This window comes from Heterocephalus glaber, unplaced genomic scaffold (genome assembly GCF_053883595.1).
Source record: "Heterocephalus glaber isolate CG9 unplaced genomic scaffold, H.glaber_assembly_v1.0 deba00001195, whole genome shotgun sequence".
In the NCBI taxonomy this organism is placed as follows: domain Eukaryota; kingdom Metazoa; phylum Chordata; class Mammalia; order Rodentia; family Bathyergidae; genus Heterocephalus; species Heterocephalus glaber.
The window spans coordinates 1,484,285-1,507,215 of NW_028258212.1; the positions used below are offsets into that span (position 1 = coordinate 1,484,285).

The window sequence follows — 22,931 nt, forward strand, 5'->3', positions numbered from 1 at the left end:
TGTAAATGTAGGTCTTTTGGGGTCATTTCTTAACCTGTGCCTTTCCCTGAGCATGTGTACTGGCCTTCTGAACTTTCTTAGCAGGATGGGCTCTAAGAACTTTCAATCTCTATTCCTGAAAGCAAGCTTAGGGATAATTCTTGAAAATGGGTAACAACCCTCTTTCCCATTTTGTAGACATCGAGTCCAGAGGAATGAGCATCCCAAAGTATGGACTCCAGATATGGAAGGGATGATATTAAATGTCACTTCTTACCTGCTCAGGTACCTGAAAGGATTGTGCTCTTAAAAAGTGGAGCCTGAAGAATAGGGATGTAGCTCCATGATCAAGAATTTTCCAGCATGTTCGAGGGCCTAGGAAAGAGCCTAAGAGCTAAAAAGAGGACTGGATGGGAAAGGGAGGTGGTGTCTCAAGAGACAGAGGCAGGAGGCTAGGACATACTGTATAGCACCCAGGCACTGAGTGGCCGGTGAAAATGCAAAGGCAACACAGGGTTAGATTAGGCATGTCTTCTCAGAAAGAGCCTGGGAGAAGTGCTGCAGCATCACCTGCAGTCTCCAACTGGGGTAGCGTGCAGGGGTGGTATCTGGAGGCAGCCGTGGTGTGCATGGAGTGAAGCCTCCCACAAGTATAGGCTGGGTGTGCAGTGTGGGGCACACGAGACAAGGGAAGGACAAATTCAAACAGCATCTTGGGAGTTTATCAGGAAACCATTTCCAGGCATTGGAAGTGACTGGTCAGAAAGCACAACCCTATGACCTGCAGTTCCCATCCTAGTTTCACACACCAGTGAGCTGGGGCATGACCCGTTCGTTAGTTGTGAAATTAATCTAAGGGAACAAGTAATTCTTTTAGTAGAACACAGTAGAAAAGAAAGTATCAAAAACACATTAGGTCATCAGGACTAAGTGCTGTCTCATGAAACAAGAAAATGGTGTGAAACTGCTGGGGAAACAAGCTTGCACCTCTCACACACTCCCTATCCCTACCTCACGTTCTCCCTCTAGACACCCACTCGGCTCCTCTCTTAAGGTAGCCTCCTCAGTGAGCTATTTTCTTCCCTCTCTAAAACCAAGCCATCCCTCTGCCCATTTCTCCTGTTCTTTATAGCACAAACACCACCATGTCTTTTGTAAATGTACTTTATTTTGTGTTGGTCAACGGCTGACTGAATAAACTGTAGTGCAAGGAAGCTGGGTGTGATGGCACTTGCCTGAAATCCTAGCACTCAAAAGGCTAAAGCTCGAGGAAGGGTTCATGGCCAGTCTGGGATACAGTGAGTTCAAGGCTGGCCTAGATTACACAGTGAGAGTCTCAAAACACACACACACACACACACACACACACACACAACCACGCACGTGCACACACAGTGCATTTTTTCTTTTCTTTTCTCAGTGCATTTTCTTGATATGTCTCCTGGCATGGTAATTTCCCAGTAAGAGTACTTGAGGTTAGGTTCTTCTTGGTTTGTGGGGAACAAATGACTACTCCTGTATTCACACCAATGCAGGCCAGGAAGAAACATACTGGGTAAATGTCTACTTTGTGATCAGGACAGGTTCTACTATTAGGAAATGCTGAAAGCTGCATCAAGGAGAATTGTAATAGCCACAACATGTCTGAGTACATGGTCATAATGCCACATCAAATCAATATGGTGCCCTGATCAGATACTCAGCTGTTTACTTGGAAGAAGGCAGGACTGCTTATTTCATAAACAAGGAACTTCACAAAGAGATATTTGAATAATGCAACTTAAATGCTTGCTTCACGTATCTCCCTAAGGACAGTGTACTTGGTACAAGGCTTGGTTCCACAGGGAATTTACTTATGCTACTATGGAAGTATGACAACAGAGACATAGCTTTCACCTAATGTAATAACTTTATTTCTCATACTGAGCCTTTTAGAGGAATTTACAGAAATTAAAAACACCATGCTGTTTACTTTACATTTTTTCCACCCAGTCTCCCTCCACCCTTCACTGTGCCCACCTGGGCTCACCTGAAATGCATCTGCTTGGGATCTTCACAGGGAGGCATTAGCAATTTGGTGGACAGTTCTGGGAGTGACAAAATCTTGATGACAGCAGCTCTCACAGGGCTCTGTTTCCATCTTTGTCCTGAGGACTCAGAATTGAAATGCCTTCCTGCAGACACTATATTCTAGGTGTTTCAATTATTTGTTTCTGGACCACACCATGGTAGTTAAGTCTGCCAGTAAAATCTATTTAGTTTTTTCTTTTTTTCCTACTGTATAGGCCCTATACAAACATCCATCCCTGTATCAACCTGTGGAAATAAACAGTTTTCCCCTACAACCACTGTACATAACATCAACACTTAGAAAGTATTCCTATAGATCAGCTGGAATGCCTTCAGGTCTAAGTATCAGAAAGTCCAAAGAATAAGTAAGAAAGTTATTATCACCGGTAATACAAGGTCCCAGAAGAGAGCTGGTGGAATTGAGTAGCTCAGTGACATCACGTCAGGGCCCACTTCTCCTACCTTGTGCACTGTCCTCTTCAGGGTGGTGTTCAACAGGGCCACAAACTATCATCCATGTCACACAGACATGAGAAAGTCCTGTTAAGAGGATTCTTCTCATGCCTTTCAGATCTCCTATCATTACTTTATAACTGACATCTTTCCCAGAAGTACTGCAGAGTATCTATCCCAAAACAACTCATTGCTCACATGTTCCCCCTGGATCTACCCTCAAGTCATCTAGGGTAAGATGGACAAACAGGACAGCTCAGCAAGGAAGCAGCAGGTGCGCAGAGCCTCTTGGAACCCTTACCAATGTGTTCCCAGAGAACACAGGAACAGGACAAGAGAGGAAGAGACACAAGATAACACTATTTTCTAAGTACAAGCACAGATTTCCTGAGCTACACAGAACTAAGGTTACCGAAATCATGCCTGAAATGAGCCACAGTGAGATGCCAGAATATGAAAGAGGCATCTCATTACATAACACCATTTTTCATTTGTAGAGTCCAGTATAACTGTTCATAACTGATGTTAACCTTTGCATAATTGTGTAAACATCATTCTTATTAACAGCATTTGTATGACTGACCCAGAGACAGATGAAAAAACTCAGAAAAATTCTGTTTAACTTCTTCACCAAAGGGGAAGTTTGATAATACTGGCCATATTCAGATATGCCAGGAAACAGGCAAAAGTAGGTGACATGGTTCTTTGTAAAAACAGTACTTCACTTAAAACATATACTGGCCAACCTATATAGAGACTGGTAGCATTTAGAATTGCACTGGTTGAGAGGTAGTTAAAAACCTCACAAAAACATCTTTTGGCTTTACTGAAGAGACAGTTCAGTAATAACGGCCATAGTCATTTATTTTTTCAGGAAATAAAAAAAGTGGGTGTGTGGTTTATACTTTAAATATGCCAAGTATCTTTTCATATATACAAATAGGTATGCTTGTCAATATGTGATAACAGTTCTCTAAGAAAAGAAAAATCTTGAAATACAGAGTTTTCCAATTTCCACAGTATAAATATTCTGATTAAGGTGAAGCTACCAGCATATGGTGTTGGGAAGATACATGCAGTAGCACGCGATCATTAGAGTATTCTCACTAATTTAAGTAATCTAAACCACAAGATAACAGTGAAATATAGTGAAACTATTAGGAAGTGATGAATATTACCTTTTGAATATAACTCTAAATTTATACATTTTAAAATAATGACGATATTTAACAATTGGCTTACAATATTCCTGAAAACTTAACAATCAGCAGTACTTGTAAGTCAGTATGAGATGATATGAAGATATCACTGTATATGTAGGTATATATGAACAAATATATTTACATACATGTACAAATATAGACACATTCATATATATGTACACACATACATAATCCTAAGAACAGAGACACTGGTGGGATTTAGGTGCAAAATATTAATATACATCATAAGTTACTAAACTAAGGGTTCATGGGCTCCAGCATACCAATCAAGTATACCCCAAATTTCTTTTCTTTTTTTTGATACCAGGGATCAAACTTGGGACCTTGTGTCTGCGAGGCAGGCAGTGGAACCACTGAGCTAAATCCCCAGCCCCCAAATTTCTGTTACATTAGCATACTCACTTGAGGCCTACAAACATCAGGGCCTCTTCACATATATGTTTAACGTTACTGTTATTCAATTGTTTTAAGCTTCAGATTCCACTGAGAATATGGGTAAAATGAATATTGCCTAATATATATATGTATATAATATATACTGCCATATATATATATATATAAAATACAATTTTTGTATCACATCTGGCAGATGACGTAACAAATTTTGAAAGATTTTTTTACAATATTACTTAAATGAATAACTTCAGTACAAATTTTCCAAAAAGTTATTTTTCTTGAAAGCTTTCACATATTTAAATGAGATGTCACTTTCTAATACTTTGTGGCATTCTTTGGCTTTTGCTCTCATTTTAAATACTGTACAGTAAATCTGACAGGTGTTTGAAGCCTTCTTAACACTCAGGATGTAGGAAGCGCTTTCACCCTTGTGTGTATTCTCTGATGTTTAGTGAGTACTGACCTCTGACTAAAGGTCTTCCCACATGCATTACATTCATAGGGCTTCTCACCTGTGTGAGTTCTCTGATGTTTAGTAAGAGCTGATTTTTCACAGAAGGTCTTCCCACATTCATTACACTTATAGGGTTTCTCCCCTGTGTGAGTTCTTTGATGTACAATGAGGTTTGACTTCACACAAAAGGACTTCCCACATTCATTACATATAAAGGGCTTCTCCCCTGTGTGTGTCCTCTGATGGACAGTCAGGGCTGATCTATGGCAGAAGGATTTCCCACATGCACTACACTCATAGGGTTTCTCTCCCGTGTGTGTCCTCTGGTGTTCAGTGAGGTTTGACTTCACACAGAACATTTTTCCACACTGCTTACAGGCATAGGGTTTCTCTCCTGTATGTGTTCGCTGATGGTTGGTAAGGTGTGGTTTCTGGCAGAAGGCTTTCCCACATTCAGAGCATTCATAGGGCTTCTCTCCTGTGTGTGTTCTCTGATGCTGGGTGAGGTTTGACTTCTCCCAGAAAGTTTTGCCACATTCACCACATTCAAAGGTTTTTTCTCCTGAGTGACCTCTCCGAGATTGGGTTAGATGTGCCTTCTTGCTGAAATTATTCCCATTTTCATGGTACTCATACGGTTTTTCCCCTGAGTGTACTATCTGATGTTTAAAGAGGGTTGACTTTCCCCACATTTTGTCATTCACTTTATATTCTTGGGGAATCTTCCTTGTGTAAGCTCCCTGATGGGTAATGAAAGTTGAGTTGTCACAGATTTCCCCATATTCATTGTATTCATAAGGACTGACCCCTGTAATAGCTCTCTGATGTCCAATTTTTAAGTCCATATAAAAGGCTTTCCCACAGATACTGCATTCATGTGGCTCCATATCCAAAAAAGTTCTCTGAGATATATCAAGCTTTAAACTGTTGAACACTCTTCCACATCTGGCGTATCTACAGAGTGTTTCCTCTACTTGGGACTTCTGATTTGTAAAAAAGGTTGTTTTCTCATGGAAGCCTGGTCTGTTTTCATTATATTCAAAGGGTTCATAAAAATTTGGTTGAGTGAAATCCTGATGACTGAAGACATTCCTTTTTTGATCGTATCTGTAAGATTTCCTTCCAGTAGGAATTTTTTCATGCCTAATATCAAAGAGTAATTTCTCACATATATTAAAGTCATCAGACTTCTTTTTGGAATAGTTTTTATTAATAATTAAGCCTGAAATATTTTTCAAACTTATTTCACATGAGTCACATACTTTGAAGGGAAAATTTCTTGAGGAAATTGTGTTTGTGTCCAGACTGAAAATTTTCCGAACTCTGTCACCATTTTCCACACTTACTGTTTTGTTGCTGGTGAATATGAGCTGCCAAAAATGTTCACCTTGATTTTCCTGGCTGCTCTCTAATAGGTCATCAGCTTTCCATTTCCTTTCTAGAAATGAACAAAATAACCACATCTTATGAATATTAATGCTTTCTGGTGAATTCTGACTTTATACAAATACCCTTTACTATTGTCAATTCCTTTGTCAGACTAGGTTTCCTGGAGCGAACTGAATCTATTTCTTTTTCCCTCCAGTTTGAATGGAAAACACAAACATACTGTTGTGGAAGTAAGGAGCTGAAGCTGGCAATGACACTCAATACTACATAAATATAATCTTCAAAAGTGGATATGAAGAAAGAGAAATCAAATACACAACACAGACAATAGAATAACTGAATAAAAAATAGGGAAACTTGAAGACAATAAGGTGAACCTAAAAGAGACAAAGGGAAGGTGAAGACAAGCAGCCCAGGGGTTTCAGAGAATGATCTCTGGTGGGCAGAGATAGAATATAGTCTTGACCCTTTAGGCATGGAACATGGGTGTAGACTCCCACCCCTAACCAAGCATGATTTCTATTTTGCACATCAACACCAAATTAAGTTCTGTAAACACCAATTTCTCCAGGTTCAAAAGAATACTCTGATAGCCGAGGATCTAATTCAATTTTACTGACAAGGTTGATTTTTCTAAAATGCCGTGGAAAAGGATGCTGGAGGTTAAATGAACTCCAACAGACATAATGAACAGGGATGAAGTTTGGAGTTGTTCATTCAAAGAACAGGAAATTCACAGAGAATTAGATGAGTTGTTTTTAAATAAACAGTGTTAGAAAAATGAAACTGAGGAAGAATTCAGTTTGACAGAGGAAGAGTATGGTTTATACCCTTATCTGCATACAGCTTATTATACTACTACTGTGCATGTCTACTCCTATACCTAGATATTTTAAGTTTGCTTATTTCTAGGTTTTTATTTTATAACTAGGTTTTATGTTTTAAAATTTAGCCTCATCTCTGGCTTTTATTTACATTTGGGACCTGTAAGAATCATTTTTTCTGTATATGTACTCAGACCTTCAGTACACTTTATCACAAAAATTTCTGGCTATTCTTCACTGTTGCTATCCTGCAGCAACGTTAATCACATTTGCTGGGTGTTGTGGCACAGATCTATAATCCTAGCTACTCGTGAGGCTGAAGCACAAGGATTCCAAGTTTGAGGCCAGCCTAGCAACTTAGCAAGACCCTGTCTCAAAACAAAAAAGGAGTGGGGATGTAGCTCAGTGGCAGAGTTAAGTATGAAGCCCTGGGTTCAGTAAACACACACACACACACACACACACACACACACACACACACACACACAACTATGGCAGGGAATCCCTGAGTCTACTGCTCCAAAGACCAACAGATAGAAGTTGTCATCCCGGCAAAACCAAATTGAAACAAACAAAAAATACTTTATACTTATATATATTCATATTAAAAAAATACACCAACTGATTCACATTAAAGTGTTCAATATTTCATAAATCCATTACAAATATCTATATAGCTACAGCTAGTTATCAAACTCTTCTAAATTTCTCACTAACAACATACCTTGCACTCAACTAGAACCATTCTAGCCTTGGTTTTCCTGGGAACTTGGACCTCCTTCAGTGAAATACTACTTTCTTTAATTAAAAAAGCAACAATGATAATAACAGTAAAAGAATAAAAGCCAAAAATATAATAGCCCTACCATTCCAAGACTTCATGTGTTCTGTCATTTAGTAGTTATTGTTCATGTAACTAACATAAAACAAAGCCCTTGTTCAATGCTAAGCCTACTGTGACCACAGTTTAGATCATGGCACATATGACTAGTCTCATTTCCCTCTTCTTCTGAGGTGAAAATACAGTAGTGATTCTTAAAAAGCAATGTATATATAGATTATTTCCAACCTCTATCTAATGAGTTGTAGTTTCAGGGCAAAATATGGGAATGTGCATTTAGGAAGAGTACTACAGAATATTTTTTGAATGGATGAAAGAGTTTCTCCTAATCTTGGCTCCACAGGCAATAAATACTCTACTAAAATGTCAGAATTAGGAAAAGTAAAAGTGGTCCTTTTTGAAAGAATGAAATCTCAGTGGGGAAAGAAACTCTAAGCAATAGCCATATGATCATCTGACTATGGGGCTTATAGCCACCAGTGGATTACAGTCATAAAATATAGATTATTAACAGTAAAATATTGCTCTAATTTACATGGAACATAAGTTGGGTTTTTTTTTTTGTACCAGGAATCGAACTCAGATCCTTGTGCTTGCGCCGCAGGTGGCGAAACCACTAAGCTAAATCCCCGGCCCCACTGCTCTAATTTAAAACAATTAAAATTACAAGGCACTACCATGTACCACTATGTAATGTGCAAACACTTTACATATTCAGTATTAATTATCTGCAAAAAAGCAAAGTAAATTCTAGGTAAGAGAAAGCATGTATAAACACAATTTAAGATATAGGAGAATATGAAGTGAGTATAAATTATGGAGAGTAGAAAAAACAAATGTAAGACAGGTAGAAGAGAACCACATTACAACAGTCAATGAAAGGAGACTTTCATTTCGTTTTACAGATAACTCTGTCAGGTCAGTGAGAGATAAATTGAATGCTTTAAAACAATCAAAAAAGCCAGGGATTTAGCTCAGTGGCACCGCACCTGCCTGGAAAGCACAACGTCTTGCGTTTGATTCCCGGTATTGGAAAAAAAACAAACAAACAATGGATCCCAAAACAAACCAAAAAAACAACCAGTTAAGAATTACAGATAATCAGGAATGAAGGAACACAGATGCATCTTTGCTTCTAAGCATTATCTGTGAAGAGAAAGAATATGAAGAAATGTGGGCAGTTTTGAAAGACATGTAACTAGAGTATTATGAGGCTAGTAAGAGGTGATATCAGGTTTGTATAGGAACCACAGCAGGCACTCTGACTCCTGGGAAATGGGATTGCTGGCTTCTGTGTAGTTCAAGTTGTTCTTTCTCAATCTCTTCTACTACATGGATTTAACTCTTATAAAAAGTAGTACTATCCCAGGACTACTCTGACCTAGATACAACCAGGCTCTACAAAAGGGTGACAAACTATGACCATAGGCAATGGCCCTGCCACTAAGACTATCTTTCATGTTTTTAAAGGGAAAAGGTGGAAGAGATAGTAGGGAGGTGGGAGGAGAAGAGAACAGGGAGGAAGAGGGGAAAAAATAAGTAAACAGAGTATCAACAGCAGCAATGAGGACCACATGTGGCCCAAGAGGCCTAATGCATTTACTCTCTAGTTTTTTTTCCTTTTTGCAGTACTGCAGATTGAACCCTGGGCCTCACACTTATTAAGTAAGTACTCTAGCACTGAGCTACATCCCCAGCCCTTTTTTAGACAGTCTCACTAAGTCGCCCAGGGTGTCCTTGAATTTGTGATCCTCTTGCTTCAGTGTTCAGAATTGCTAGGATCAAAGATGTGCCAGGGCTGGGGATTTAGCTCAGTGGTTCTGCTGCCTGCCTCGCAAGTGCAGGGTTCTGAGTTCGATGGTACCAAAAAAAAAAAAAAAAGTGCCACCTCATCTGGCTACTATCTGGCCTTTTACAAAGTCTATCCCTGTATCTTTAACAGCTCCTGAGGCTGCAGCCTTTCCAAGGGATGTGTCTTATTCTGGCCTCAGTCACGAATTCCATACTTAGACATATCTAACCTCCCAGCCAATACAAGATTAGATCCTAACACTTATCTACAACCTCTGTCCAATACTAAATCTACCATCCTATCATGTCTCCTCTATAATTTTCTCTATCTCAGAAATGGCACCTAATTTATCCAACTACTTGAGACAAATCATTGGACTATTCTTGACCCTTTCTCTCCCTATATATATATATTTTTTGGTACCGGGGATTGAACTTGGGTCCTTGCACTTGCGCAGCATCTCTCCCCATACTCTTTATTCAACAGCAATTCCTCATGGGCCGATATTCAAGCATCTGTACAAACCTACATCTTCTCAGGACCTCTGCAGTCAGAACCAATACCCTCTCCTAATTTCTATTCTTTCTTTGGTCAGGTCCACCCAATAGAGTACAGTTACCACAGAGAAGTCACAGATATCCTTTTAAACTATAAATCAGATCTGATGACTGAATCTGATATTTACCCAAAAAGGGGGGGGGGTTTCTAATCATATCCCTCAAAATAAAATTACTGTATCTACCATGTCCCATGCTGCTGCTACTTCCATTACCACCAAGCAGCTTCCTCCATGCCCAGTAACTTCTGGCCTCACCTGTCTCCCTAACACTGCTCAGTCTAAGAACACATCTGCCTGAGAGATCTGACCCTCAATGTGCTCTGTTCCTAGAGTACTCTTGATCCACACACCTCACACTCACTTTGTCAAAGGTTTGTGTCTAATGTGGACCTCATCAAAAAGTCTTCTCTGGGGCCGGGGATTTAGCTCAGTGGTTCTGTCGCCTGCCTTGCAAGCGCAAGGTCCCCAGTTCGATCCCCAGTACCAAAAAAAAAAAGTCTTCTCTGACCCCATGGCTAAAGGACATTCTCTCATGCACTTACCTTTCCTCATATTAAATTCTTTACAATACTTTTCATCACCCAAGAGTGTGTCTGCAGGTACACATGCGCACATATACATAAATAGATACATATATGCCTGTGTTTGTTGCTCAATGTCATATACATTCCATGATACCAGAGACATTATTCTGTTCATTACTTAAAACATATCTGGGCCACCATGACTATTCATCCTCATATATTTGTTAAATGGATTTATGGAAGCAGCACATGAATTTATAGTGTATATGGCAGGTAACAAAAGGTATTCTAAGAAAACAGAAGGTGAACAATTTTGAAAGATAAAGAAAATCTAAGAAGGAAAAATATCTAGGATAAGGCCAACTGACTTTAGATTGTGGGTACAAGTCACTCTAAAGTGTCAAAGAAAGAAAAGCATTTATGAGTGCGAGTGACTAAGGTAACAGGACAATCAAGCGTGGTGGCACATGCCTGTAATCCCAGCACTCTGGGAGGCTGAGGAAGGAGGATTTCAAGCCAGAGCCAGCCTGAGCAAATCTGGCAACTCAGCAAGATCCTTTCACCAAAAACAAACAAAAAAGAGCTGGGGAAATAACAGCTCTGGCTTTAAGGCCTTGGGCTCAACCCACAGTACCAGAGGAAAAAGGGTTAACAGAATGAACAGGATGTAGGCCACATGTTCTTGGTCATTTCCAAACATCTATGGCTAAAAACTGAAGTTTCTGAAAACTATCCCAAAGGTGACAAACCCTAAACCAATTACCTACGATTTCCTCTTGCTTTCACTGCCTGTGGCCCCAGTAACCCACCTGGGTTATAGTGGTTTGGGAATCCCTTCTCCAATATCCAGGGCTCCTCCCCTTGCTCTATCTTGAAGATCACTTCTGGCTTAGCAATACAATACCCTGGCAAGAGAAAATAACAAGAGTGGGGTAAACAGCTCTTCTTTCCAAACACTGAAAAACTCAAGGGAAAGAAAAGTACAGTTTCAAGAGCTGCTCAAAGATACCTGAATAAACCAATCCCTTAGGAGGCAAGAACACACTCTGTAATAGCCACAAGGGATCTGTCATCTCAGAGCCTTGAATCTCAGGCTTTCAATCAGAAAAGTTAAGGGCATTCACTTTCAGGAACTAAAACTGCATGTGATGATTAGCCACATTAAAAAAACAATTCTTACCTACTGAGACAAGGTTACTGTAATTTTCCAGGATCACATCCCTGTATAGTATCTTCTGAGTGGGGTCCAGCAGACACCACTCTTCCTTAGTAAAGTCCACACACACATCCTTGAATGACACTTGCTCCTGAAAGAGAATGTCCCTTTTCTATGTGAAGAGGTCAGAATTAGACATAGAAGAGCTTCAACAGAACTAATGTTTCTAGAGTTTACTGAAAAAAGACAAATGGAATTGTTCCTTTTGTGCTACAGTATGTAAAACAATACAAAAATCTTAATACAAACTGAATTTCCACTGAGGGTCTGGATCTGTCATAGTTGCTACACACAGTGATACAACGAAAGCACGGTTTGTTTGGAAGTGCTTATGGCTGACCAGGACACACTCACATGATCATTTAGTAAGTGAGCACTGTAGAAGCAAAAGTGTTATCAGGTAACTTTCATGAGGAAGTAAAATTTGCAGTCATTAAGATAAATAATTGGATTAAAATGAACACGGTGCAGGCCCTGATCAAGGGAAACCCATGACTGGTTAAAGTTAACAGAGAAAAAGATCAATCTTCTCTGCTTGAAGAGATCATCTTCTGGGGTCACTATGAATTTTTGTTTGTTTTTAAGCACAGTATTCAGCCAGGCATGGTGGTGCACACCTATAATCCCAGTATTCAGGAGGCTGTGACAAGACTGCCATAAGTTCAAGGCCAGAGTGGACTATATAGCAAGACCTTGTCTCAAAACAAAACAACTAAAAACACAGTATTTGCCATCCAGTAAAAAATTTCATGTTATGTGAAATGGGAACCAAGAAAAAAGACAATAAAAGCACAGCCATGAGTGGCCCAAGTACTGGATTAACAAGAACCTGAAACTGAACTATGATTCAAGAGGAAAATATGAACAAAATAATTTCGGAAAATGTTCACCAGCTATACGGCATTTGTGTTGTGTAGGAAGCAAGCCTGACGGTCGACCTCTGAAAGGTATGCTGCAGGGGATCCGAAGGTGTGGATTTCAGGAGGGCACATACCTTGTCATTCCCTGATAAGAGCAGCCTACCACACCTGAGCTGTTTGTGCAAACAGTTTGGTTATGCTGAGTATGTACATTCCTTTCAGGAGCCTAGAATTTTGGTACACAGTAGGCAGACAGTACCTATGTGACTAGCCCCTGATAAAAACTTTTTGGGGGGTGCTGGGGAATGGAACTCAGGACCTTGTGCTTGCGAGGCAGGTGCCCGATAAAAACTTTGGGCAACAAGTGTCCATCAAGCTTCCCTGGTACACACCTCACATGTGTTGTCTCATCATTGGTGGAGGACTTAAGCATGTTTTGTAAGACTCCACAGGGAGAAGAATCTTAGTATCTCACTGATTTTGCTTTGTATTCTTTTATACTCTTATGTGTGACCATCTGCTGAATTACCCTAGGGAGTCTCTGAGCCTGGGGTGATCTCAGGAACCTCTTATGTACATAAACACACAAACACACACACACACACACAAAATGGGCATAGCACAGTTACAAAATACAATATCTGAAATTAGAGCTCACTAGATGGATTTGAAGCCAGATTATAGAAAGATGCAATCTGAAATCATATGCATCTAACCAAAAAGACTGTCAAAATACATAAGGCAAAATTGAAAGAAATGAAAGAACTTGTAATAGTACATGCCTATAATCCCACTACACTATGAGGCAGAGGCAGAAGGATCACAAGTTTGAGCACAGCCTGAATACCTTAGCGAGATTGTTTATCTCTGAATAAAAATAAAGGGCTGAAGATGTACCTCAGTGTGAAGGCCCTGGATTCAATCACCAATATTGCAAAAAAAAAAGTTTTTAAAATAGAAGAATGTGAAATGATACAGAATTTTGGAACAGTTGAGCAGTTGTGAAAGCTAAACTAAATTGTAAGTCATACCACAAAATCCACCAATTTCACACTCTAGGTATTTACTCATTTATAAACTTGGATCTATACTAAAACCTGCATGTGAAAGTTTCCAACAACTTAATTTATGATCAACAAACAGGAGCATGAGATGTAGCTCAGTGATAGAGTGCTTGTCCACCATACATAAAGGCTTGGATTTAATCCTGAGCCACAAAAAAAAAAAAAAAGAAAGAAAAGGAAATACACACACACACACACACACACACGCAAAATCAACAAACACTAGAAGGAACCAAGAGCCTACAGGTTAACAACTCTAAAATTACTTATACATATATACTAAAAATGAACAATTAGGTAAACATAAGGTGGACAACGGTAGCAGACTTCTCTATCAAAGTGGAAGGTTACAGACAAGCAAAGGGAGAAGGCTAGAATGTGCCATTTGGTAAAGGGTTAGAGCAGCAGACACCAGAGTAAAATAATCCCAGAAGGAAAGTACTGAAAAAATAAATGGCTAAGAATTTTCCCAAACTTATAAAAGACATCACACTTCAAAATCAAAACCCCTGGTAAATAGAATGCAGCAAATCATCAAGAAGGTTATTTACCATGACCAAGTTGGATTCATCCCAGGGATGCAGGGATGGTTCAACATACATAAATCAATAAATGTAATATATTAACAGAGCCAAGGACAAAAACTGTATGATCCTTTCAATAGATGCAGAAAAAGAGTTTGACAAGGTCCAACACTTTTTCACGATAAAAACCCTACAGAAATCTGATAAAAGCCATCTATGACAAAGCAACAGCCAACATCATATTAAATGGACAAAAACTGAAAGCTTTCACTCTAAAATCAAGAACAAGACAAGGATGTCCACTGTCACCACTCTTGTTCAATATAGTTCTGGAAACCTTAGCCAGAGCAATTAGATAAGAAAAAAAGATAAAAGGAATAAGGATAAGAAAGGAAGAAGTTAAATTATCATTTGTGGATGACACGATACTCTACATAAAAAACCCCCAAAAGACTTTTAAATTTGATAACCAAATTCAATGGCACACTGGATTCAAAGTCAACACTCAAAAGTCAATAGCCTTCCTGAATACAAATAACAGACTCACGGAGATAGAAATTAGAGAAACGATCTCTTTCACAATAGCATCCAAAAAAATGAAATACCTAGGAATCAATCTAACAAAGAAAGTAAAAGTCCTCTACGTTGAATACTACAGTATTCTGAAAAAGGAGACTGAAGGGGATATCAGAAAATGGAAAGATATCCCTTGTTGTTGGATATGAGGAATCAATATAGTGAAAATGGCCAAACTTCCAAAATTGTTATACAGTCAATTCAATCCCAATCAAAATCCAAACAGCATGTCTCACAGAATTAGAGACCTAGAATATCAAAGGCAATTCGGGGCAACAAAGGCAAAGCAGAGGCTATCACAATCCCTGAATTTAAATTATACTACAAAAAAATAATAAATTATACTACAAAGCTATGGTGATTAAAAAAAAGCAAAACACCAGCATGGTACTGGCAAAAGAACAGACCTGAGGATCAATGAAACAGACTACAGGATGCAGAAACAACTCCAGACATACTCAACCACCTTATCTTTGACAAAGGAGCCAAACACCTTTACTGGAAGAAAGGCTGGAAAAACTGGCTTTCCACATGCCAAAGATTGAAACTAGACCCCATATCTTTCACCATACACTAACCTAAAATCAAAACAGATCAAAGATCTAAATATCAAACAGACACACTAAATCTGCTGGAAAAGAGAATAGGTAGAATGCTTGAGGACACAGGAGTAGGCAAAGACTTCACGAACAAAATGGAGACCACATGAGAACTACTACAAAGAATCAACAACTGGGACCTCATCTTATTAAAAAGTTTTTGCACAGCAAGAGAAACCACCAACAGAGTGAAGAGACAATTCACAGAGTGGGAAAAATTTTTACCAGCTACGCAGATAAAGGACTATTGTCTAGAATATATAAAGAACTAAAAAAAAACCAAAACAAACAATCCCCTCCAAATTGAAAGACCCAATGCAAAAATAGGCATCTGAAATAAAGATACTTCTCAGATGAAGAACTAGAAATGGCAAATACATGAAAAAATGTTCAACATCACTGATCATTTGAGAGACGCAAATTAAAACAATGTTGAGATTCCATGTAACTCAAGGAAGAATGGCTGCTATCAAGAAATCAACCAACAACAAATGCTAGAGGGGCTGTGGGGAAAAAGGAACCCTTCTCCACTGCTGGTGGGAGTGTAGACTGGTGCAACCACTGTGGAAATCAGTGTGGAGACTTCTCAAAGAACTAAAACTAGAGGCTTCTTTTGACCCAGTTACACCTTTTCTTGGTATCTTCTTGAAAGAATTAAAAACATCGTACCACAGCAAATATATGCGCACCCATGTTTATAGCAGCAGTTTGTAATAGCTAAATCTAGGAAACAGCCCAAAAGCCCATCAACTGATGAATGCATAAAGATGTGTTTTTTTTATATAATGGAGTACTACTCTGCCATAAGAATGATGAGCTTCAGACATTTATAGCTAAATGGATGGACCTTGAGATCATACTCCTTAAGTGAAATAAATTGGACACCTATGTTTATAAATACTGCCTTGTTTCTCTGGTGTGACAAACAATGTGGAAATAAGAACTGAGATGTATAATGGATGTTGGGAAATGGGAAGAAAGTATTCAAATGGGAAGGGGAACAAGGGAGGAGGGAGGGAGAAAGGAAGGAAGTAACAAGAAAAAAAATGAAAACAGAAGGAAAAAAATGGAAACAAAGTTTTGGACATAGGGAGGGGAGGGGACACGAGGGGGAAATGGAATAAAATAAAATTTTAAAATTAATGAAAAAAAAATAAAACCCCCTCAGAAATACAGTATAAATATGTACAAAGAAAACCAAACCAAGTTGTATCAAGTATCAACTCCTGGAAATGAAAAAAAAAGAAAATCTCATAGGCAGCCAGAGGAAAAAGACCAATTGTTTTCAAGGAGAAAGGCTTAAAATTGACTTCTCAAAATAAAAACAGACTCAGATGACATTGGGATGGTGTCTTTAAAGCATTAAAGGAGAAAAGAAAAAAAAAAGTCCAATCCAGAATTCTGTATTTAGTGAAAATATCCTTTCAAAAAAGAAGATATAGACGTCTTCAAACAAAAAATGCTGAGAAAATTTCTCACCACAAGACTGGCAGAAGAAGAAAAAGTAAAAGAGAAGTTCTTTGGACTGAAGGCAAATGGTCACAGAAAGTATGAAACCGCTAGAAGGCAGGACAAACACAGGAAAGGGCAACACCTAAGCAATTACAAAGCCTATGAACTCTCTAAAGCTGTATTATTCAAGATTCTCCTAGGGTTTAAAATACAGAAAAAGCAAAGTTAGTAACAGCACACAAGGAAGTCGTGTGTGGAATGATGTTATTACAATTTAACTGTGAAGTTCTTGCATACCAAGGTAAACTCTAAATGAATTAGAGATTTAAATATAAAATGCATAAGGGTATACATAAGCAGAGAATTTATCATCATGAAGTAAGGACTTTCTAACTATGCCTCCAAATGCTATAAAGTTGAACCAAATATTCTGTGGGAGAAGCTGTGGAGAAACACTCTCATGCACATCCACTAAAATCCATCAACTTCTGCGAATTCATGTGATAAACCTATCTGGTACATTCATGAATGTATAGAACATGAATAACCTGATGTGCATGTGTGTGTACAAGGTTGTTCATTCTAACAAGATTTGCAACAGCTAAAGGTTGGATATAACTCAGATACCTACATGAATTACCATGCAATTTTAACAAAGATCTGTGTTCTGTCACAGAAACTTCTGAGATGTGCTGTTACATTGAAAAAAGAACAGAAAACAATGTATAGGATTCTTTTCTCAGTAAGTGGTCCCTTGAGCAGATCTGACTTCATTTGGGAGCTTATTAGACTCAGAGGCCAGCGCTCCATCTACACTAAATCAGAATCTGCATGTTAACACAATGCCAGGGATGCACAGGTGCATCTAAGTTGAAGAAGTACTAAGGACAATGGATTCCCTCTTAAAGGGAGGGGACATATAAGAATACACACTCATGTTTAAACTAGATAAAGAGACGCTGCAAGGATAGATAAGAAACTATTAAAAACCTAAATACCCTATTGGGTATTTGGAGTGACCATACACTCCACTTTGGGGCTGTCCCAATATATGCCTGTTGTCCCAGAAAAAGTAACTCTAAGAATATCTTTCACGTTCAGTGAAAATATCTCTGGAGGATTAATAGCAACCTGCCCAGAAGGAGAAGCAAGAATGCAGAGTGCAAATTTTTGCATCTTTTGTATTACTTTTTCCACCCTCATTTGTAGAGATTTAAAAAAAAAATCATTTGCCTTCTTAAACATGTTAACACAGTATATTAATAATTCAAAAACATTTTATTTAAAAAAACACGAGGTGGAGGGGGTGAAGGGTGCACACGTAGTGGGGAAAAAAAGTAAGAACCAAGATACATCATGTACAGGTACAAGCACCCAATGATAAATGTAAATGTATTGTATACCTAAAATGTGCCAATAAAAGAATTTAAGGGAAAAAAACAAACACACACATGAACTCTCTCAGTAAAGCAGAAGGGTAGTGGACCAAGAATGGAAACCCAGGTATAAACAATGTATGGGGCAAAAGAAAAAGTCATTTTACGAGGGCTAGACAGGAAATCAGAGTTAGGAACATAGCTCAGAACCCGTGTCAAACAGATTTTCAAAACAAAGACCATGCTCAATACTATCAAACGCCACTGAATGATGGAATGAAGCAAAACTCCACTGGCTTTGATCATGATTTGGTGGCCTTTTCTAGAACTGATTCAGGTGAGTGGAGGTGATGCGATAAGGCTGTATTTACCAGGTTGAAATGTAGAAACATAATCCAGAACTGCCTGCAATTCTACCTAGAAGCATAAACAAGCTGATACATTCAGAAGGGTTTTAAAGACTTATTGTCCCTCCATTCCTCCACATCTTCCAGGTCTTATTCCTGGGTCAAGTGGGACCATCCGAGTACAGTCTACTTAAACCTCAAAGCTTCATCTCTTCTGACTCTGTTTCTGCCTAGAAATGACTATAGAGGATATGTGCATTTATTTCAGGGCTGTTATTAGGAAGACCAGAGAAATTTTTACAATAACTTGGATAACCCTATAAAATTACAAATCCTATATCTAATTTGCCAAATACTTTCAAATTTGTTTTGTTTTGTATTGGTTTCACATCTCTTTTTATTAGTGCATACTGGCTCTACGGATTACTAAGTTTCATTTTGGCAAATTTCTACAGGCACCCAACACACTGATCATGTTCACCCCTGGCCCCTCACCTCCATCATTCCCTTAGCCAGCAGCCCCCCTAGTTTCACATTTGGGGGGTTCAATGCACATATTTTGAACATATCCTTTTTACCTGCCCTTACACTCCCCTCCTCTTGATTCCCTTTCTCTCGTTTATTAATAGCGGCCCTTCTAATTTTATCTTTTTTTTCTTTTGAGGCAGGGTCTCACTATGTAACTCAGGCTGGCCTCAAACTCAGTGATCCTCCTGTCTCAGCCTTACCAATGCTAGGATTACAGGCATGTGCCACCATGCCTGTTTCAGATTCAGTGTTAGGGAGAACGTTCATTATTTGTCTTTTTTTTTTTTTTGGTACCGGGGATCGAACTTGGGACCTTGTGCTTGCGTGGCAGGCATCGGAACCACTGAGCTAAATCCCCAGCCCTATTATTTGTCTTTCTGAGACTGGCTTAGTTTGCACAACATGATGCTCTCCAGATCTATGTATTTTCCTGCAAATGACAAAATTTTGTTCTTTATAGTTAAATTCTGTATATATACCACTTTTCTTCGTCATCTGCTGCTGAGCACCTAGACTAGTTTGCCTATTTTTCCTTCCCACTTAAAAATACCAATCCTTATAAAGTGGAAGTAAACAACTTACCTGTGATTTGCTCATTTTCCGCTCTTAGTGGAGGAAGGAGAGCTGAGAGAGAAGGAAGGATGGATGTCAGGACAGATGTGGCCTGCCATGCAGCTCCTGGATTCACCTGCCTACACAGTTCCACACACAAGATACTTACGTGTCCATGCTGGCTCCGATATATGTTGAGCTTAGACATGATACTTTTCACTGAGGGAATGTAAACATTTGTTTCTTATTGATTTATTAGCAATTTAGGTTCTGTGACACAGAAAAATTAAAAACATAAAAAAGATGAGCTTAACAAGTAACAGTACTCTATAGGAGTAAATACTGTGGATTTGTCAAAACTGCTGTTGTAATGAAGAAAAACAAAAGCTCAGGCCATATTAATGTGCTAACACCATTAATCCCTTGAGGCCGAATGCTCCAAGAAACCTCTATAAAAAGGGACAGCAGTGTTTAAAACAAGATAAAGTTTATGAGATATTTGTCCGAACTTGCTTGCAGTTTCTCAAAAGGCTTTTCTAATCAGGCTAACTTTGATCAAGTCTCCTAATTTGCGCGATGGGAACCAGGCACCTCAAGACTGACTTTTTAATCTAAGCGAGGAGCGGCCGGTGGAGGAAGAAGGGCCCGCGAGGACCGGGACCGCGCCCCCGGGCCCGGCTCACCTCGCTCCTCGCTGGCTTCGAAGCGGTGTCACAGCGGGGTCGGCGCCAGCTCCTCACGGACGCCGCGGCCCGGGGGCGGTCAAAGCGCCGGCGGCCTGCCTAGGACCCGCCCGGAGCGTCGCGCACGCAGGAGACGCAGCCGCCGCAACCGAGGGAGCGAGAAGCGAGCGTGCTCAGGATAGCTGGTGATGGCGAGAGCGTCCGAAGGCCGCATGGTACGGGGTCGCCGAGGCTCCGCCAGGCCGCGGGCTCTGAGTATCCCATTCACGCCCAGCCGCGCCGCCCACAGCCCTGTCCCCTTGCGGTCGCACAGGCCCACACGTGACGTCACGCGCACGTCACGCACGGCGCGCCCTCTCGCGCCTGACCGCCCCACCCTCCGGTCCCGCGCACACACACTCTCCTCTCGTGCCCGCACAACAGCGCCGCAGCTCCGCAGGGCTGGGTGCGCGCGGACTCCCGAGCCCGGGAGCTGGCGTCCACGCGCGGACCCGAGGCTTCTCCCGGCAGAGTTCGGCCCGAGGCCGTTCCGGGCTCTGCTGACGCCTCTCTCTCCACGGGCCTGCCCCGCCGCTCTGCCCTTTCCGCCCCCAGCTCGAAGGCCCTAGACCCAGCCCCGCTCGCCCTCCCGCCTGGCTCACCCGCCGCTCCCTCACAGTGCGAACCCGGAGGGCGGGCGTGCTTTTCCACGAGGGACCTGGGGCCGCGGCGGACGTGCAGTGAGGCGGTGTGCGCATGCGCGAAGGGGCGGGGGCGGTGGTCCCCACGGCACGGAGTTCGGCGCGGGCGCGAGAGTCCCAGGGGTGCACGGAAGCGCTGCTTGCGGGCACCGGGCTCGGACCCTGCCCTGCCCTGGAGACACCCGGAGAGGGGCTACCTCCTTTGGGGTGCGGAGCTGCTGCTTCGGTCACCCCTGCACCTCCGAGCAGGAGACCAGCCGGGCTCAGATGTACTTCGGGAACGTGGAGTATTCAACTGACTTCAGCTAGAATATTATGCGGCCAGCGTGGTTGGTTATTCTCCAGAATTAGGAAAAAGACAAGTATTAATAATGTAGTGTTTAATAGGAAGAGAAGAGCCAGCGATGCCTGGGCAGCTTAGTGAGACCTTGTTTCAAAATAATAAAGGAAAATTTATATGCGACAAGCTCTTAACGAAAGCATCTTCTCATCCCTGGCAACCAACGGTACTTCACCTAGGACGTTCTCTTCTGTGCACATTATTCTAGCAATGGTAATGACTTACACCACCTTATTTGAAATTAAGTTTATTTTGCAGAATTGCCGTTTGCCCCGCCCCCTTTTGCCCAGCGTTGTAACTTAATAAAACATTTTTAAATTACTGAACTTTAAAGTGCTGTGATCTTGACTACCATAGTGAAGTACTCCAGGGAAAAGGAGACAAAGGGAAAAATACTGGTTCCCCCACCCACCCCCTAGTGAGTAATCTTTCCTTAGTTTTCCAGAACTTGGAACACCTGGTGGTCATCAAGTAACATTGGAGTGCGTTGTATACCTAAAATGTACCAATAAAATTAACTTTTAAAAAATTGGAGTATGCGGACCGAGGATTTAGTTCAGTGGTTTCGCTGCCTGCTGCGCAAGCGCAAGGACTCGAGTTCGATCCCGGTACCCAAAAAAAAAAAAAAAAAAATTGGAGTACGTCCTAAGGACTTGCTAAAGTTCTCCAATTAAAGGAACAATAATGTTTAACGTGCATGAAAATCTAAAGACACGGGAAGGGGCGGGAAGAGATAAGGTCTTTTAAATTGGGACTGAAGAGAAAACATTGTAAGAATAACAGAAACCAACATCTGGTGGCTAGAAAGCTACTCAGCAGCACGTGACCCCTGTGGTGACTCCTAAAATCTTTTCTGTTCCAGAATTCTTTGAGATGGCTGTTAGGGCTCCGGTGCTTAAACTGGCTCAAAATAAAACCTGATTACCTTAGCACCAATTCTCACCTGCAAATATTGGCAGGCATATGGCTGGCAGAACCAAACTGTACTGTATACCGTGATCATACTAAGGCTGGATTGAAGAAGTAAAAAGCGGAAAGGTGACAAGGAAATTGGGATTTAAAAATTGTACTTTTAAGAAAAACTGCAGCTTCAGGACCAAAAGTTGATCCCTTTTCCCTTCCAGGAAACTCCCTCAAAAAGTTACTATAGGTCTTAAAGATACAGTAAGCCTGTAAATTGGGCTTTGGACCTGTAATTTTCACCTATAAATTGTGCTTTCTCCCTTTTCAAGGAAGCAGCAATAGTAGTGGGTAGCAGATCTCAACTTTAAACACTTGTAAATGGTTTCCAGTCTGACAGTGGGAATACACAACCTAGATCACCAGTCTTAAAAACCTTTAGGGCCAGGGATTTAGCTCAGTTGTTCTGTTGCTTGCCTTGCAAGCGCAAGGACCAGAGTTCGACCCCTGGTACCAAAAAACCCCACAAGAAACCCAAAAAAACTTTCAGATTCCAGGTCCAGCTCTTAATATGCCCTGATCATCTCTCCTTCTTCCTTTTCTCCCACTCTCCCCTGCAGTTTAGTTCTTTGACTTTCTTCCTGTGCCCCTTACTGATGCTTCCTGAAAATTGTTTTTCTGTAGCAGGAGTCAGGGAGCCTCCAGACATTCTGCTTAGGGTGGGTTAAAT

At 40.6% G+C, this 22,931-nt stretch overlaps 1 protein-coding gene across 6 annotated transcripts; it reads right to left on the reverse strand.

Moving 5' to 3' along the window:
* Positions 1 to 1,869: 1,869 nt before the first annotated feature.
* Znf248 (zinc finger protein 248) lies at positions 1,870 to 21,620 on the reverse strand. Of its 6 annotated transcripts, none has more exons than XM_087210762.1 (6): positions 20,282 to 21,620; positions 19,768 to 19,817; positions 19,629 to 19,670; positions 11,685 to 11,811; positions 11,314 to 11,409; positions 1,870 to 6,013 (listed from the first exon to the last, which is right to left on the reverse strand). In XM_087210762.1, the coding sequence occupies exons 3-6, from the start codon at positions 19,641 to 19,643 to the stop codon at positions 4,524 to 4,526; spliced, it is 1,728 nt and encodes a 575-aa protein (XP_087066888.1). In that variant the 5' UTR covers positions 19,644 to 19,670; positions 19,768 to 19,817; positions 20,282 to 21,620; the 3' UTR covers positions 1,870 to 4,523. The 6 variants fall into 6 exon arrangements, with proteins under 6 accessions (XP_087066888.1, XP_012924471.2, XP_087066889.1 ...); XM_013069017.3 differs by having other exon boundaries at positions 19,768 to 19,868; XM_087210763.1 differs by lacking the exon at positions 19,768 to 19,817.
* Between the last annotated feature and the right edge of the window lie 1,311 nt (positions 21,621 to 22,931).

Coding starts and splice junctions, on each gene's coding strand:
- Znf248 (XM_087210763.1), bottom strand. Junction 11,410..11,684: donor CAGTAACCTTGTCTCAGTAG/GTAAGAATTGTT, acceptor TTCTCTTGCCAG/GGTATTGTATTGCTAAGCCA. Junction 6,014..11,313: donor CCCAAACCACTATAACCCAG/GTGGGTTACTGG, acceptor GTTCATTTCTAG/AAAGGAAATGGAAAGCTGAT.